The sequence below is a fragment of the Neodiprion virginianus genome, chromosome 4 (genome assembly GCF_021901495.1).
Source record: "Neodiprion virginianus isolate iyNeoVirg1 chromosome 4, iyNeoVirg1.1, whole genome shotgun sequence".
Classification (NCBI taxonomy): domain Eukaryota; kingdom Metazoa; phylum Arthropoda; class Insecta; order Hymenoptera; family Diprionidae; genus Neodiprion; species Neodiprion virginianus.
The window spans coordinates 33,182,732-33,198,992 of record NC_060880.1 but is presented as its reverse complement, the minus strand read 5'-3'; the positions used below and the strand labels follow the sequence as shown (position 1 = coordinate 33,198,992).

The window sequence follows — 16,261 nt, the reverse complement described above, 5'->3', positions numbered from 1 at the left end:
GGAAAACAAATGAGAGATTTATGAGGTAATCGGTGAACTGATAGTGCCTAATCGAGGCTGCAGCAGCGAGGTTTTCGGACTCACGCAGCGATTACACTAAAGTCCGGCTGGCCCCAACATCACTGCCCCAGACCACAAACCTCTGCCTCGCGTAACCACGAACTGACCACTGTATAAGCCTTCTTTTATCCTCACACAATCCTCTGGAGTTACTCGACCGTGTCCGAACTTATCTTAGCCGTGCACCGTTGATTAAGAAAGGTATAAGCGCTTTGGGAGCTTGCGGAAAAATTTAGCAAAAACGTGAGTGCATCAGTGAGAATCGATTTTCTCAAAAGGATAGACGTCATGGCCAGATGATAATTGAATAAAAACACGGAAATGCGAACGGATGAGAGTGCAACTCATTGCCAAATGAAATATCGTTCACATTTTGATGAGAACTTTTACGACCATACTCAAAACGCGGTTAGGTGCTTGAATTTTTAACTGAGGATAACACATCTCACTTAACGCTGACGTACCGGGTTAAGTGAGTCATAAAATTTGATTAAACAAAACCCGGAAATCTTTGCAAGGTCGTAGAAAACAGCGACGAGTTATCGAAACGAATAAATATAAATGAAAAGGAACCCGTATGTATCGAAATGATGAAAAACTTGGACTGCAATGTTCGTTTTTCGAGTGATTTTCATTCTCAAAGCAAAAGTAACGATAGAGTGATATTTCAGATTTAGTCGCACGCGATTTTACATTCACTCTCGTTGATACAAATTCGAAGCAATCACCAAGAGTGACTATAATTTCACGGAACGGTGAACGGCCCAACAGTATCTAACGCGTACCTTCACGCGTATGAATAAACATGACCCACGATCCATTTCCCTTCTCTCTTTACTTTCTGACTGGCAAAATTTGCCGGAAGGTCAATCTGTGCACCGGGTAAGTCACGGGTCGTGGATCTCGGATTACAAGCGATGGTCGGGCCGAAGGCGAGCTGGTGCGACCCGGCGGAAGTCTCGCCAAGCGAACTTCGGGAAATAGCTGAGAGACCAGACGATGCAACCCGGTTGCGGGTACAGCGTTCCGTATCGATCCTTCGGGACCGCCACACCACCGCTGGACCGCCAAACTCGCCGCTATACCTCGGCTCTGCAGGCCACGTATGAGGTGTCTGCGATTAAGAGTTTCCTCGTTATTTCCTCGGCTACTTAGCCAAGTCCTTGAGAAAATCCATGTTGACATTATCCCGCCTCCAAGTACCTCATGCTCGCGTCAAACGCGAAAAGCCCTGTATTATACGTTCTTTACTCTTCAACACGTTCTTCTCACTTTTTCCGTTCACTTGTTTACTTTGAACTGACTTTCGCGTGGGTATAATGCACGTGTATTGCTATCGAAATATTGGGCATGGTTGAAACACGTCATTTTTAACCATCCTCCGAGGCAGTCTCTTCTCCGTGAATAACTTGACAGTATTGGATACTGAATAGTTCATGAGTTGCGATGATTTTCATTGAACACGTATATACACTCAGCCGAGTTTATCCAACTCGTCGGTAAATCCCATTGTAATACCCGGATTCGAGGGCTTACTTAGAGCATGAAGTAACGGGAACACAGCGAGTGATTGGGTGACTGATCGAACGAGGAGGGATTATACAATCTAGGCTTGTAAGGAAATCTCTCAAGCAATTCTTGTAATGAGTAATCCCCATGGATCGTTTCTTTCGAGAGCAGCTGGCTCGCTGTATTCAAAGTAGATTCGTAGAAGTCAAATGACGCGAATTCGGATTGATTTTTTTGTTCTTCTTCATTTTGCAATATTGAATTATTCGGACAACCGGAAAGCTGACGTTACTGGAAAAGCTGACGAAGCTTAAAACTCTTCCTTTTTTCGAGTGCGTTGTGCAATGTCAGACGCAGACCGGCATGCAAATGATGTTCAAACCACTACTTGTAACGTCGGTATGTTTGTGTACGCATACATGATACATAACTGCGGTACGGATAACTTTGGATGTATAAGATAAGTGAAAATTAACGTACATGTGCACCGAAAATATGACGCTGCATGATCTTTGCTGGATAATGAGCAAATTGAGGAGACGACCTTTTCCAACGACACCGTCCGAGGTGTTTGATGTGCGATTTGTGTTTGAGGTCATGAAACCAAGGATCCATGAGGCGTCAAACAACTTGGAGTGTATCGCTAAATCAGTTTGAACCAATACCAAGGTCTGATGAAAGGTTTCGCGCACGTTTCTTGATACGGATGGAAAGACGGAAGAATGTTATGCGGGAGTTTTATATAACTCGATGATAAAGTATACGAGGGAAAAGGACCGATCAGATTTTCCTCCGGGGCAAAGTAGTTCAAGTTTGACGGGTAAATGGATCGCTGTATACGTTCTATAGTTCGCCTCCTTTGTTACTGTAAATCCTCGCCCAGAATTCTGGGCAGGATCATCCTTCACGAAACTGTTTCCGTCGACGAAGGATGATAGCGTGTCTTTGACCGTGAAGAACAGGCTCGGATAGATCTGTGGGCAACACGAACCTCGAAATGAAGATGGCCAATCAGGACGAACACGCGCTGGTATCAGAGTGGAAATGGAGTAATCGGGATTTGTTCCTGACGAGGAGTGGTCAATTAGTACGAAGAATTGGCTGACCGTTCCCTCGAGAAAGTGATTTCAAGTTCAACCATGTCAGCTCGCACTGACGGCGTCGTCGACAATTTTCCACGACAGATTGCGCTCGATTTCAATGCCGATTATACGATTCGTGTGAAAAAATTAGTCTCTAAGATGCGCTTATTTTCGATTAAGAAGCCACATCGGTACTTTATCCTCCGATCAAGCGACGCGATCATAAATCTTGCGGGAATCCAGCGATTCGTTCGGAAGTAATAAATGATCTAAAAGCAGGGGCTAGACGGCCATTTTTCACTTCAAAACTTCATTCAATACGTGTATACATATACTTGGAAAACAAAGGGACGAACGGCTTTCTCAACTTGCAGGCTCTCGCAGGCTCTCCTAAATCTCGTCGAGGAAAACCACTATATTGTCTGTGTGAAACAAATCACGTACGTTTTAATTAAAACATTTCGTATCCACTTAACCGAGATGCATTATACTTGCGGGCGACGCTTTGACGCGCTTGCAAAACGCGCCAGGTACATTCGCGCGACTTGCAAACTGCAAAAGGCGAACCGAGGAATTTATCCGCGGGACGTGACGTCATGCTGCTGTACCCGCGTCTAGATAAGAGCAAAGATTTGCCCGCACCCACACATCGACATAACGGTTACACATATCTGCTGTGTCGATAAGGTAATTATACTTTAGCAAAGCGCAAGGGTTCGCCTCTGAGTTTTTTTCTTTTTCTTTTTTTTCCTTTTCCTCCGCACGCGCGAGGCACGGAGATTGTGTTCAGTTTATCCGTCGACTGCCACCTCTACTTTTTTTCCCCCACTTTGTTTCACTACTGTCCGAGTACCTACACGTACGGCGTCGTTTACGTTACGTCAAAATCACCGAGGCGTTATTTCCAATGTTTGTTATAAACGCAGCATTCGTAAATATTCCACCCTGCATGATGCACTTGCACGATTTTCCAATCGTGTATCGGTGGGGCAAGCAACGCGAAGTTTGAACAGCGAACACGGAACGGCACGGCAACTGTTAATACGGAACAAACTGGCTGCAAGGAAGTTCGTGTGCGGTAAAAAGAGATTCAACCGTGCAGGCATGCAGAGCATCGCCGCAAAACAAACGCTCGGTTACTATATCGGGCCGTGGAACGTGAGGAGTTCTCGTGCTGACACAGCAGAACAAATTTGAACAGGACTCAACGGTTTGGGTTTGGATTAATCGTAGTTACCTTAGACGACGCGTGTATGTTCAAATAAACGCGATGTCATACGACACATCAAACTCCAGGGTTCAGTCTCGGCTAAAGCCCGAACTTGACACCGTGTATGCACGTACACACGTGATCTATAACGTATCTATTCATCTCCTTAATGTGTTAGGACAACGTACGTTGCTGTACACTACAGTTGCGTCGCAATTCAAATCCATCATCGGGCAAGAATGTTACGTATTAGGTGTACGTGATACAAGATACAGATTCAGAATGTGAACACCAATCGTCACGGATCCTTCAATGATTCGATAACACGAAATTCTTGCATCAGATTTCGGTGAACATTGCGAATTTACCGAACCCTGAACCGCTGATTCATGTCAAAAAGGTTTTTTTCAGCTTTTTTACTTCATCAAGATATGGTAAGTGCGGATGTTGATTGATTTTTGATACCGCGCTTCGGAGGGATTTATACTTGGAAAGGTTTCCTATCGCGTCTTTTTCAATCGATGAATTCCCGTATGGGTAAGAAAGCATTCAAGAATTCCGTGCCATATACCATGACTGATCGCAAATCTCTCCCTGTAAAACTTTCCGACCAGTGGAACACAAACTTCGAAATACTCCGCAGCGCGGCCGGGATTACACAAAGTGAGATTAAACACCGACGTAAAGTTTTGAAAATTTCTCATTACTTATGATAACGACCAAGTAATTGGTTACGGAGCTTTCGAACTATAGAGGAAAATGTTTTATTCATTTTTTTAAGCTGTTCGTTCTATGTGAGATTACTGGCTTCGTGTGTGAAGGTATTCGTGAGGTGCGCACACTGGCTTTTAATAAATTTCAAACCACATTGTACTAAGTTGTCCTTATAATTGACAGATATTATACTATTTGCATAAGCGTAATGGTTGCTTAATGTTTCGATGCGTAACGAATATCTGAATTGAACGGGAAATTTTATAGAAAATGTATAAAGTATACAATTCGTGATGCGATTGCTGTGGATAATTGAAGTTGACCCGATACTAGTTTCAATCTAGCTGGCTAGATTTTTTCGAATAACTGGCATGCAGGCTCTGTTTACGGATATAAACTCCTATTGGTTCGACTTTTTCTGGGTGAAAGACACTTGTCTCTTTTTACATGAAAAGTCCGCGATTTTCGCCCCTTATATTTTCCATCTATCTTATCGTTAGCGAGGACTGCGGAGTTATCTTTTTCTACACATCCTAGATTGACGAAATATTCGATTCTTATATTCGGATGGTTCTCTGCTTTTTTTCGAGTCATTCGCTGCTTTTGCCACCCAGGCGTCGAAACTTGAAGCCAAGGCACTAGCTGGTCCGAACATTCTAGTTTATTTTTCATTGAACTGCAAGTATTTAACCATATGACACGGAATCTTGAGAAAAATAATCACTTCTCTTCGGGAGGCAGTAAATCTCGACAAGATGGCTTGCCAGTGCAAATGAGAATGTATATATCTAAACAAACCCAATTAGAGAGCCTGGAGATTTAGTTTTAACTACATTCGTTAAATCAGACGCCACATTTCTCGTTGAGTTGCGGGTCAATATTTTGAGTTAATCGAAACTCGACTTTATACTACTATACTATACACTTATGGAACGGAATTGTACCGATTGTTAATCCATGAATCGATCATGAATAAGGTACGTCTATACGCGACACGCGGTACTGCATGGATTGCAAATAAATTCGTGTCCGCTCACTGTATTCGATTATACGGTCTGTCCGTGAGCGTGACGCTGTCATTACCATATTCGCTCAAACCTATGTGTCAACAACAACAATTTTCGACACTCGTCTTTGTAGAATTCGGCGAATATTTTCTCGTGCGTGTAAGTATATTTAACATAGGGGAAAACTTTATTTTCTTACTGGTAATTGAAAAAATATAGGAGGAAACGATATTGAATGGTAATGCAAAAAAAGAGAAGTATACACATTAGCAGCACGTGCTTTTCCAGCCTCGAAATTCAGCTCCCTATCAATATTGCGTTTCCCATTCGAAGGCAAATTATCAAAAGGGACCAAAATCGACCCGATAAACCGATCAGGTATAATCGTTGCATCGGCCAGAATCTAGTGGGATATTGCTACTGCAATCTGATACGTTAGCTTTCGCATCGTAGCATCGCGCGGTTTCTACGTACATAGGTGTGTGTGTGTGTGTGTATATATGAACATTATTACATCTCTATATATGTATACGTATGTGTGTAGGTATGTAATATGCATGCGTCCCAAGCTACGGTACGCGAGTTCGGCGCTGTGATCAACGTAACGGTGAAGTAGAGAGCAGAGGATGAGGATGAGGAAGAGGAACAGGAACAGGAAGATGAAAAGGGAGAGAGAGAGAAAGTTGGGAGGAGAGGGAGAGTCAGCGAGTATCGATCCGAGTTTCGTCCGAGCTGGACCAATTATCACAACAAACGAATAACGCTAAACCGATTAGTTTTCTTTTTTCTTTCCCCCTTGTCGTTAGTTCCGTTTTGCCCATTCCCTTCTGTTCTATCAATTTTGTTTTCACCGTAGATTCACTGCGCAGTGCCAATTTATATCTGCAGCTTTGATTTGCAAGCGGGGTGGTCGAGGGCTTGTAGATCAACGGTGACGTTTGGTTGGGAAATGAGATAATACCGAGATTCGTTGAAACTCGAAAATAATAACGAACTTTACGTTCCCCTGAAAATTTAGTCTGTCCTCTTGCTTTCCGCCGCGATTAAATCAAGCTTCTCTCTGCCCACCGTATTATCTTTGAAATATATAGCTCGTCAGATATATTCTATTAAGCATTTCGCATCGCGGAGAGATTATACGCACACCGTTGCGAGGAAGCAGCTGTATTTTTAACCGATAGTGAAAGGACCAGAAGGAAAAAGAAGAAATGAATATATGAATATAAATGCAGGTACGCGAAGATCTATGGATCATAGCGAGAGTACGGAGAACTCAAATTATATAATTTACTCCGACGCTTGAGTGACATATTTAAATAACAGTTGGTTAACAAATGCTGCTATTTTAATGACCTTGAGAGCTGGATCGTTACGTACGTGCCTAGATATAAGTTTCTTCTTTTTCATAGTTTCAAGGATTCGAAATTCTCTTTACATTGTTAACGAAGAACGAACGGCAATTAGAACGATAGGAATGCAAGAGAAGAATAACCCACTAAATCTTTCATTCTTATCTACAGATTCAAACATACAAGCGTATCAAAATTTGTGACCGCAACACTTTTCTTTGTCTCCAAGTTTTGGACGTAGAATCTCCTTTGTGACGCAAGTAAAAAGTAATCTGACGCAACTGCACTTTCTTAACATGATCAAATGACATCGTATTAACCCATTCCATCATCGGACCTCTGTTTACGAATCCGCTTGTACGAATATTTAAACATTACTCACATAGAGTAGAGTGAAGCCGGGTATCATCATCAAATTCAACTTACCTGAAACAAACAAAAAAACACGTTTTGTTATTCTCAATTACAAGTATTATTATGCTATATCGTCTGGCATTTTGTTAAATAATGTCGAATAACGTAGTTGAAATACTTCCTGAAAATTACTGCACACAAGAAAGATTTATTTAAATAATTTAATTTAATCGTAAACTTGAAATTTTTTGCACCTAACGAGAAGAAAATAATTCAAGGCAAGAGAAAAAAGAAAGATAACATCTCGTAAATTAACGACTCATAGAGTTTGAGTGGATTTTCAACAACGATATTAGGGAGATTCGTGGACACAAATTATCTCCGCTTCTCACGTACGCTGAATTGGCAACAATTTATCTGTATTATAGGAGGCTACGGAAAAAGGTGGTCTGCAAGGTTGACACTAGCTCCAGGCGATGCTTCGAGTTCGTACAGCATCGCGGATAATGGAAGAAATACAACAGAAGTTACGACAACGGCCAGGCATCGAGCATCAGATTCCTACATTCTCATATATTTGCAACGCGATGGAAAACATTGATGAAAAAGATACAACGTTCGTGATTCGTAAAATTTAAGAGTAATTCAGGCAAAAACTCGAATATTCATCTCAAAGCAGAATCCTTTTCCGCGATAGAATAATAATCTGCACATGTCGGTACGCGTACGTTGTACGTTATTACAGTATTGGATTGGAAATTTTTACATAATGGAGAAGTGGCGGTCACGCTCAGTTAATTATACACGTGTTTGAATTTATTTGGACCATTACGCCGAGATAAATGATTATTTTTAAAATTTTTATCCCGCAGCGTTGATTAATTATATCGAACCGACGGCAACTGCGGTGTAGCTGATTATAACCATTAACGTTACAATGGTCAAAACGTGTGTAGTAAGATTAAGGTAACTGCGTCAACGATAAGACCTGGAAATACGGTAGTCAAACAAGTACAATATTCAGGTCACGTACCGAACAACTTATAACGCTGCAGTATTGAAAATTGTGCGAAGGTTTCAAGGACTAGAGAGGATGGGAATGGACGGAGAAAAATAAAGTTCGCAAATAAAAGAGAACGAAAAATGTGCAAGTTGTTATAACCGACGATTTTGCAAAATCTACACTGAAAGAAATTTTATTGCAATGTTTGGTTTTCCGCATAGCATTTTAGGGACAAACGAGGTACAATCATAAACGTTCCTAGAATAATAGGAAATTATACTATTTCTATATATGTATATTAACATTATCTTGACAAGCAAGAATTACTATATGATCTTTGAAACATTGTTATAAATTTTGTGCATTTCGTTACTCACTGTTGTACTTTTCACGACTGTACCGCGATTGTCCCTAAAATGGTATATTTTATCGTACTTTTGTGTGTGGGGAAAAGCAAATATTACAATAAAATTTCTTTCGGTGTATAAGAAATCACCCGAGACGTTCCGACTGCAGCGTAACTGAAAAATTTACGTCGCATAAAAAGTATAAAATAAAAAAGATAATCTAAATGAGATACTTTTTAACGGAATTAAAATTTCCAACCAGCAAATATCCAAACAAAAGCCGTGAATTTATTCGGCGTGAGGGGGTGAAAAAAATAAATAAACAAAACAAGAACGGATCTGGCCAGGATAAACGGCGTCTTTAATTACGGTTCACCGGACAGGGACCTGAACTCCGTCACGTAGCCGTGGCTCCCTGTGTTGGGGGTGAAAAAAGAAAAGATATTCTCCAGGTTAATAATGAGATGCGGCAGGAGGAGGCAGCGGACCGTTTAACCATCGGGATAAAAAGTACAAGGCACTCGCGGAATCCGGGCAGCCTTGGCTGCCGTCACGCGGCTCCCCCTCGACCCCGGATTGTTCAACGGTGATCAATTAATTCCTCTCATTCCGCACCAGCGTTCACTCGCGTTTACTCAACGGGCTGATTTCGCCGGTTCGGATGTACGTTGTACAAGCATCGTGCCTGTTCGAGGATGACAAAATCTCGCATATCTTCCTCAGGGATTCAAAGAACCTTGTTCTGCATTTTTGACCACCGTAAGACGCATTAGACTGGAAAAATCATCATTTTACCGTATCGATTAGGCGTGTAAAACTATTTTGGGCAATCACTGCGGTTGTTACCTTTGTCAAAATGACATTGCAACAAGTCACCGTTGGAAAGATGCTGCATTATCAGTGCTAAAATAGTTTTACGATAAAATAAGAAACATTTTATTGATTGCATCACGTACCTACGAATCGAAGAATTATACGCTAAGCTCGACGCTTGTGAGGATCTAAAAATGGCGCTGTTGGATCTTTCGAGATGCACGGAAGCGCCTTTTCAGCCACTCGAAAGTACACCCGAAAATATGAGTTGAGAAGGTATTAGAGGAGATTAGTCTAGGGATTAGAGTAGAGGGGACTAGACTTGTCCTCGAGAACTGCACTCGACGAGTCTTAGTACCAGCCTCACTTTGCCGGGGAAAACGCGGCGAAACACTCGAGTGTTCTTGAAAAATTTCCGGTCTCGTTTAAAACACGTATGACATTTACGGTGCAAGCGGAAAAGCGACAGCGTTTATTTGCAAGTTAAAAATACAGCTGCGCATAAGACTGCAAGACACGATGCACTTGGAACGTAAAAATGAAAATCAATCGAAGCGATTGTTTGTGCCTTTGCACACGCTGGCTGCTCCGCATGTATATCCTCGCGGCTTGCACTTTATACTGCTTTGAAATTCAGGCCACTGAATTTGATGCATGTACCTACTAAGGTGGCTCGAATCACTATTTGCCGGGTGGCGGTATGCGCTTGAATTTATGACTTAACAGCTCGTTCAGTGGGCGAAAATCACGTCTGACAATAAGCCGGTGATTGGAATTCGCGAGATTTCAACCTACGGTCTGTATTCATTTTTAAAAAGGTCGTCGAGGTTTTTACCAAGATACAAAAACATTTTGACACGGAATTTCTGCCATCGTTGTAATGTCGTTGCAATGCAATACCGAGGTGTCGGGTGAATTAGTTAAGGATAAAAAAAAAAAGAAAAAGAAAAAGAAAAAAATACCATTCCGTTCAATTCACACATCGTCTGACAATGGCTTGCAGGCGCTATAATGAGGTGTGAACAACTCGAGAAATCCATTGCTCACTGGAATATAAAACAGGTATGTGATAATATATGCGCACGGAGATGTATACGAATCGCAAGTACTGCGTTGATATTCCCACTCGAAGAAAAGTAAAATCTGTAGAAAAATACCGTGACACTTGTTTTGGACGGTAACTCGTCGAATTTTTCAATACCTCTGTGTCTATAATAATTCACAAGTGTCAATATTTTTCTTGTCAATCACGAATGATTTATCACACGTAAGCTATTTCCGATTTGGCAAATTGTCAAATTCTATACACCGCGTGAAAAGATAGTCGGCTTTCGAGTTACAGCGAAGAAGTTTTTTTTTTTTTTTTCAAATACAAAAATGCACGCAAATCGATAAATCGCGTCTTTAGAAGGGGACGCAGCAGCAGAAAATAGTTCGTGGTGTACACGTGCAGATGCAGAAACAAACGACTGTACCCCTAACCGCAGAAAAGCTTCTGCAGCATCGATGGAACCAGACAAAGCTTCCGTTGAAAGAGCTACCGTTATTCGCAAAAGTATTAGGTGTACCTGTGCATACGCTCGTATTATACACGGTTGAATGTGGGTTTGTACCGGCGATATACGGTATAGGAGAAAAAAATCGAACTCCTCGTTTGCGGTTTACGTAGCTCGTGCGAAAAAGCACCGGTCTTGAATCTCGTGTAACACTGCATGGAAAGCGTTGACGCAAAACCGGCGACGATTTATCGCCTTGGAAAAGTATTAATGCAGGGTGAAGAAAAAAGGGAAATAAGCAAAGTTTTATAATAGGTGGTGGAAAAAATTTATGACTCTGTATTTCAATAAATAGAATTTTTAGTTGCTGGCTATAAATCAGAATGAAATCCACGAGCGAGGGCAAAGAGGTAGCGACGCATCCTCTGGTTTGCGAAAATATCGCGAAACGTCTCTCCGACGTTATCGTGATTGCGTATGATGCAATTTTTGTTTGATATAACATACGCTGTTCATTTTGATGACTGGAGGAAAAAAAAACGTTTTATTAAATAATTACATTTATTGCCTGCTTTGTACACACGCACCGGGCATTAAATGTTTTCGAAAGCACGTCATTCACATAAATATATCCACGTTAAGTCAGCCGTATGGTTGGAAGAAATTTACGTTTGTGAAAAAAGAAGCGGAAAAAAGTTACAGCCGTAATGAAACTTTGGTCAGTGGTTTGTTTGCGTGATTGCGTAATAGCAGCTACGGGCAGAGTTGGACATACGTAGGTACGTATGGTTCTCTACGGCTTTCAGAATCTCAGGCATCATTTGTCAACTTGGATAAGATATTCAAATCGGTTCTACGCAGAGCGAACACTCTGTTCAAAAATTCGTTTGTAAATTTGGGCTTCTGTCACCCTGCTTACATCCATTATTCAGAGGCAATTCACCCCGGGAATTTGAATTATCGAGGTATCGGAATTCGGATGATTTCATCCCGCTGTCAGATTTGGTTGACTGTGAAAATGTAGCGTTAGTCTTGATAGTTTCACCAACATTTGTCGGCATCGATGCTTGCCGTAAGTGTAGGCGCTTGCATTATTTATTTTTCTCTTAAACTCCCTTTGCGTTTTTATTTCTTATTCATATTATACTTTGTAGTCGTCGAACGGTTGTTTTACAAGGTTATAAATAAGGTGCTAGCAAGACTAGTATTCTAATTTAAATTAAATTAGAAGTGCCTCTTATACGGACGTCACTTCCAACTTTTTGTTTAAACAAACACATTTACTATAATATATACATAATTATGCTCCGGTATAAACAGTCAAATAAAAAAAAACAGAACTTTGAACAGTTCAGGGTGTACACTGTACGGGTATAATATAGGTATGTGTATACGTATATTAATGGAATTATCCAATTGATTGTATTATTTCATTTAATTGAACGTGGTAAAATTTCTCAATTAATCGTTTCATACCCTGTATTTTATCGTGAAGTACAAATGATAACCAAAATATACGATTTTCGTGCAACCTCCGAATATCACAGCTGGCGGTATAATTCAAATGAAACAAAAAAGAAAAGTAATTGCCAGTTAACCTTGACCTTTGATTGGTTCGAAGCGGTAATGACGAGTATAACCAAACATCGAATCGCGCCGATACACGGTGAAGAAAAATCGACAGGTTTGATATCACCTATAAATTTGCCTTCCAATTGACTCACCCTGCAGATCTTCAAATTTGAAGAGTGCTTACATATGTATACATATTTATACATGTAATAATGTTAAGTGTTTTGGGGTAATTAATTTTCCCAATAGTGAGAAAGAGAGTGTTTGAGGGGGCGAATCGGCGACGATACCATCTGGAATTCAAAAGATCGGCTCATAAGGCCTCGTGAAATTCTGCCCAGACTTCAAACGCTTTTTGCCCCGTAACAAAAGCCCGAGTGAAAACGCTGGGCTAGGCTAGGCTAGGATAGGATGGACTCACCCGCATATCCAGGAATGCCGTCTCCTGGGAATGCTGCTGGGAGGCACGAGCAGCAGAGGAACGGTCCCCGCTATTCCGCCGCCCTCGCCGGCCGGAAGCCGGAGCTCCGGTACCTGAAGATTGCTGTTCATTCTCGATTTCGAGCCGGAGGAACTCCAGGGTGTCCAGGACTTCCAGGGCTCGTCACTCACGACGACGAGCCGCCCACCATAATCCCTAACTCGCCACAACTCACCCACTGAACAACCATAATCAGTCGATCGCTAATCACAGGTACACGCACAATGCCTGGGTACAGTCCGTATTGCGCATCACACCGTCGACAGTTCGCTTCTTCTCATTTTTATTCTATTATTCTTGCTGAATTCGTATGGGTTTTGGATTTATTTATGTTCCTATTATCTCCACTGTAGTTACAGATGTATCTGGATCGCGTTGATGATGTGCGATTAAAGGCAAGGAAGAAAGAAAGAAAGAAAAAAAAACAACAAGTTACGTACGTCTGAATTGCGATAAACAGAAACGGGGGAAAGCAAACTACAGAAAACTGTTAATTACACTACGCAACACACCGTTAATCAGTCTGTTAACATCGCTTGCCGATTCTATTTGATCTGTTGTTCGACTGTAATATTCTTATAGTATGTAATCGGGATTCAGTGAGGGTTCGACACTTTTTATTTGTATCACAAATTTACTCGATTCTGCGGAAGAGCTTTCTTTCCTATCGAATTTCCACGCGTAATTCTTGATCAGAGTAAAAGGTTGTAGAAACTTAAAATCACCAGGGTTAAGAACGGATGATTGTTACACAACTGAAGTATTCACATCGTGTGCTGTGCCCGAATATACTTATATACTTATCGAGACAGAATTTTCAGCCACGTTAAAGGTCGCGCAAAAACTACGACGTACAGCCGTGTCCTGTATTTGCTCATCGGTTGTTCGCGTTTTTTAAACGATCTTAGCCTCAACGCGAACGTGTACGTCAAGCCGGTTATTCCTGCCGGAACCGGGCGGCTTATCCACCTTGCCAACCGACCATACCGAACGTTGTCTAAACCGAAAGTGTAACGAAGTATCTGTCGACAAACCAGAGATACTCGACTGTCCGCGGGTTTACGCAATACGTATGAATATGCGCATATGTGATATGATATGTCGGTGTTACATTGCCGAGGAGTCGCAGGATAGCAAATTCGCGATTATACAATACTTCGTACGAATTTTAAGAGACGCCAATTATCCGATATTAGTGTGCGTATTTTTTTTTTTACCGAACCGAACCAGCGGTGCTCTTCCCTTCTCGCCTCCATTCACAATCGCTCAATTGTTCTCACATCGGTTGGATCGCTCATTTATAAAATCATCGCCGTCATCGTTATCGTGACCATCGTCACTGTATATATATACATATATATCGTCCTCGTCGTCGTCGTCGCCGTACGGAATTCCTAACCTTGAACCACGTGACACGGACGCTTCGAACATGTACGTACGTTGCAGGTTATAAACATCTTTTATTCGATTTTCTTGTGGCGAACACTTGCGGTGAAATCTCGTATGAACGGAATACCGAGATTCGTGCAGCATCATTAACGGCATGATGAAACTGAAGATAAAATATCGTGTAGAGAATATCAAGTTTTTTTTTCCCCTTACACTGTAATGAGCGGCAGCTATACCCCATGTAACCCGTAGAACAACCGGTTGAAGTAAGCGTGTCACAAAAAGTATGGCTAGCCAATTGAATTGATAGAATGGAGGCGTGAAAGAAAAGATATTATGTGGCAGCCCTTACAGGGGCACATTTTTTCCTAAAGGCAAATCGATTGTCTTACTCGATACTTCCGAAACTACTAAAATTGCGTACCGTGAAGCAGAATTGAATCGATTACCACCCGCGAATAACTAGAAAATTTTCACCATGTGAATCCAGATACGGTGAGCAGAAATAAAATATAAAATGGTCGTTACTTTGGTGGCGGTATAATATATTAAACGAAGGTCGAGAAAATAACGACCCCGAATTTATCTGTTAATGCAAAAACAAACACATAAATAAACGGGAGAGAAAAGAGAGAAGAGAAAAAGTGAAGCAACTTTGTCGCGTGAAACGAGGAAATTTATTACGCCTACCCAGCTGCGAAGTATACCCAGAGACATTTAGTTTTACTTTGAAAAGAATTACATACTGTATAGTGCCTCTCTCCTTATTTTCTTTTCTTCTCGCCCCCCCCCCCCCCCCCCCCTTTCTGCGTTTCTCGCTTTATCTCCCTACCTCTATGGAACATCGTGAATCCAACGTTATACCCATGAGAATAAATTTATTCGACGAGTTCGTCGGTGAATGCACGACTTTCCGCGAGTTCTTTGACGCGTTCCTGATTTTCGCAACAAATTTTACGAGCCTCTGACATAATAAGACAACGCACGCTTAATGCCAAGTTTAACTTTTTGAGGCTATGACTGAATTGACTTTGTGGGCATTCAGCCAGAAATTGTATCACCGACAAGGCTCGCTTATGCGAGAGGATCCTGTAAAGCGATAACAAAAATCCTGTGATAAATTACCGATTTCAGATTTTTCCCCCGATCTAAATTGGCGAGAATGGTGATTAGGCTCAATTATACTAGCGACGATTGTCTTTAATTCGAATAATTTGTCTGGTGAGGACGGTAGGTGGGTACGTTATACAATCAGCGAAATAAGGTTAGAGAGAGAGAGAGCGAGAGAGAGAGAGACAGAGAAGAGGAGAGCGAAAAAATGAATCTAAAATTACGTAAACGGTGAAAGAGATAAATTAGCTACTTAAAATCCTTAAGAACGTGATGAATTTCTGCAATTTTTCAACATTCCAATTTATTCTTTTCTTTTTATTTTTCTCTCTGTCATCAATTTCTGACACAACATAACTGAGATATTATTTACAAGAGATTTACGTAACCAACCCTATCGACCTTCTTATGCCAAGAAGCGTCAACCCACTTAGCTTTAATTTACCAGGCATTTAAATAATGCGAAAATACGTCTGCGTAAATCAAGCGCCATTGGAAGCGTTATCGGTCGCTGCCCACACGTAATTACCGCTAGCAGCCAAAAGCTGGTGACAAGCGTCGATCCTACTATTTGCGTGTATCATCTAAAATTCGATAACGCTTGCATGCATTGCGTTTAGTCCTGGCTATTAACGTAATAACGTTATCTTCATCGGAGGTGTAGTTAAAGCGCGAATTACACCCGAAGGACCAGTGTCAAATTATCTTCACGTCGATAAATTTTAAACGATACTTGATAGAGGAGGTTTATCAATCCCATCGGCG

At 41.3% G+C, this 16,261-nt stretch overlaps 2 protein-coding genes across 7 annotated transcripts in view; one reads left to right on the top strand and one right to left on the bottom strand.

Moving 5' to 3' along the window:
- The window catches only part of LOC124303627 (cAMP-specific 3',5'-cyclic phosphodiesterase), a 276,613-nt gene that overhangs the window by 173,360 nt on the left and 86,992 nt on the right, over window positions 1-16,261 (bottom strand). For 2 of the 4 annotated variants that reach the window (XM_046761080.1, XM_046761081.1), the window contains one exon: window positions 12,938-13,362. The exons of the other annotated variants lie outside the window; for them this stretch is intronic. In XM_046761080.1, coding sequence (XP_046617036.1) covers window positions 12,938-13,068 — 131 coding nt within the window. In that variant the 5' untranslated portion in view covers window positions 13,069-13,362. The remainder of the gene's footprint in view (window positions 1-12,937; window positions 13,363-16,261) is intronic. 4 annotated transcript variants of the gene reach the window in all.
- Window positions 1-16,261, top strand: part of LOC124303631 (elastin-like) — a 98,913-nt gene that overhangs the window by 47,622 nt on the left and 35,030 nt on the right. The window lies entirely within an intron of this gene.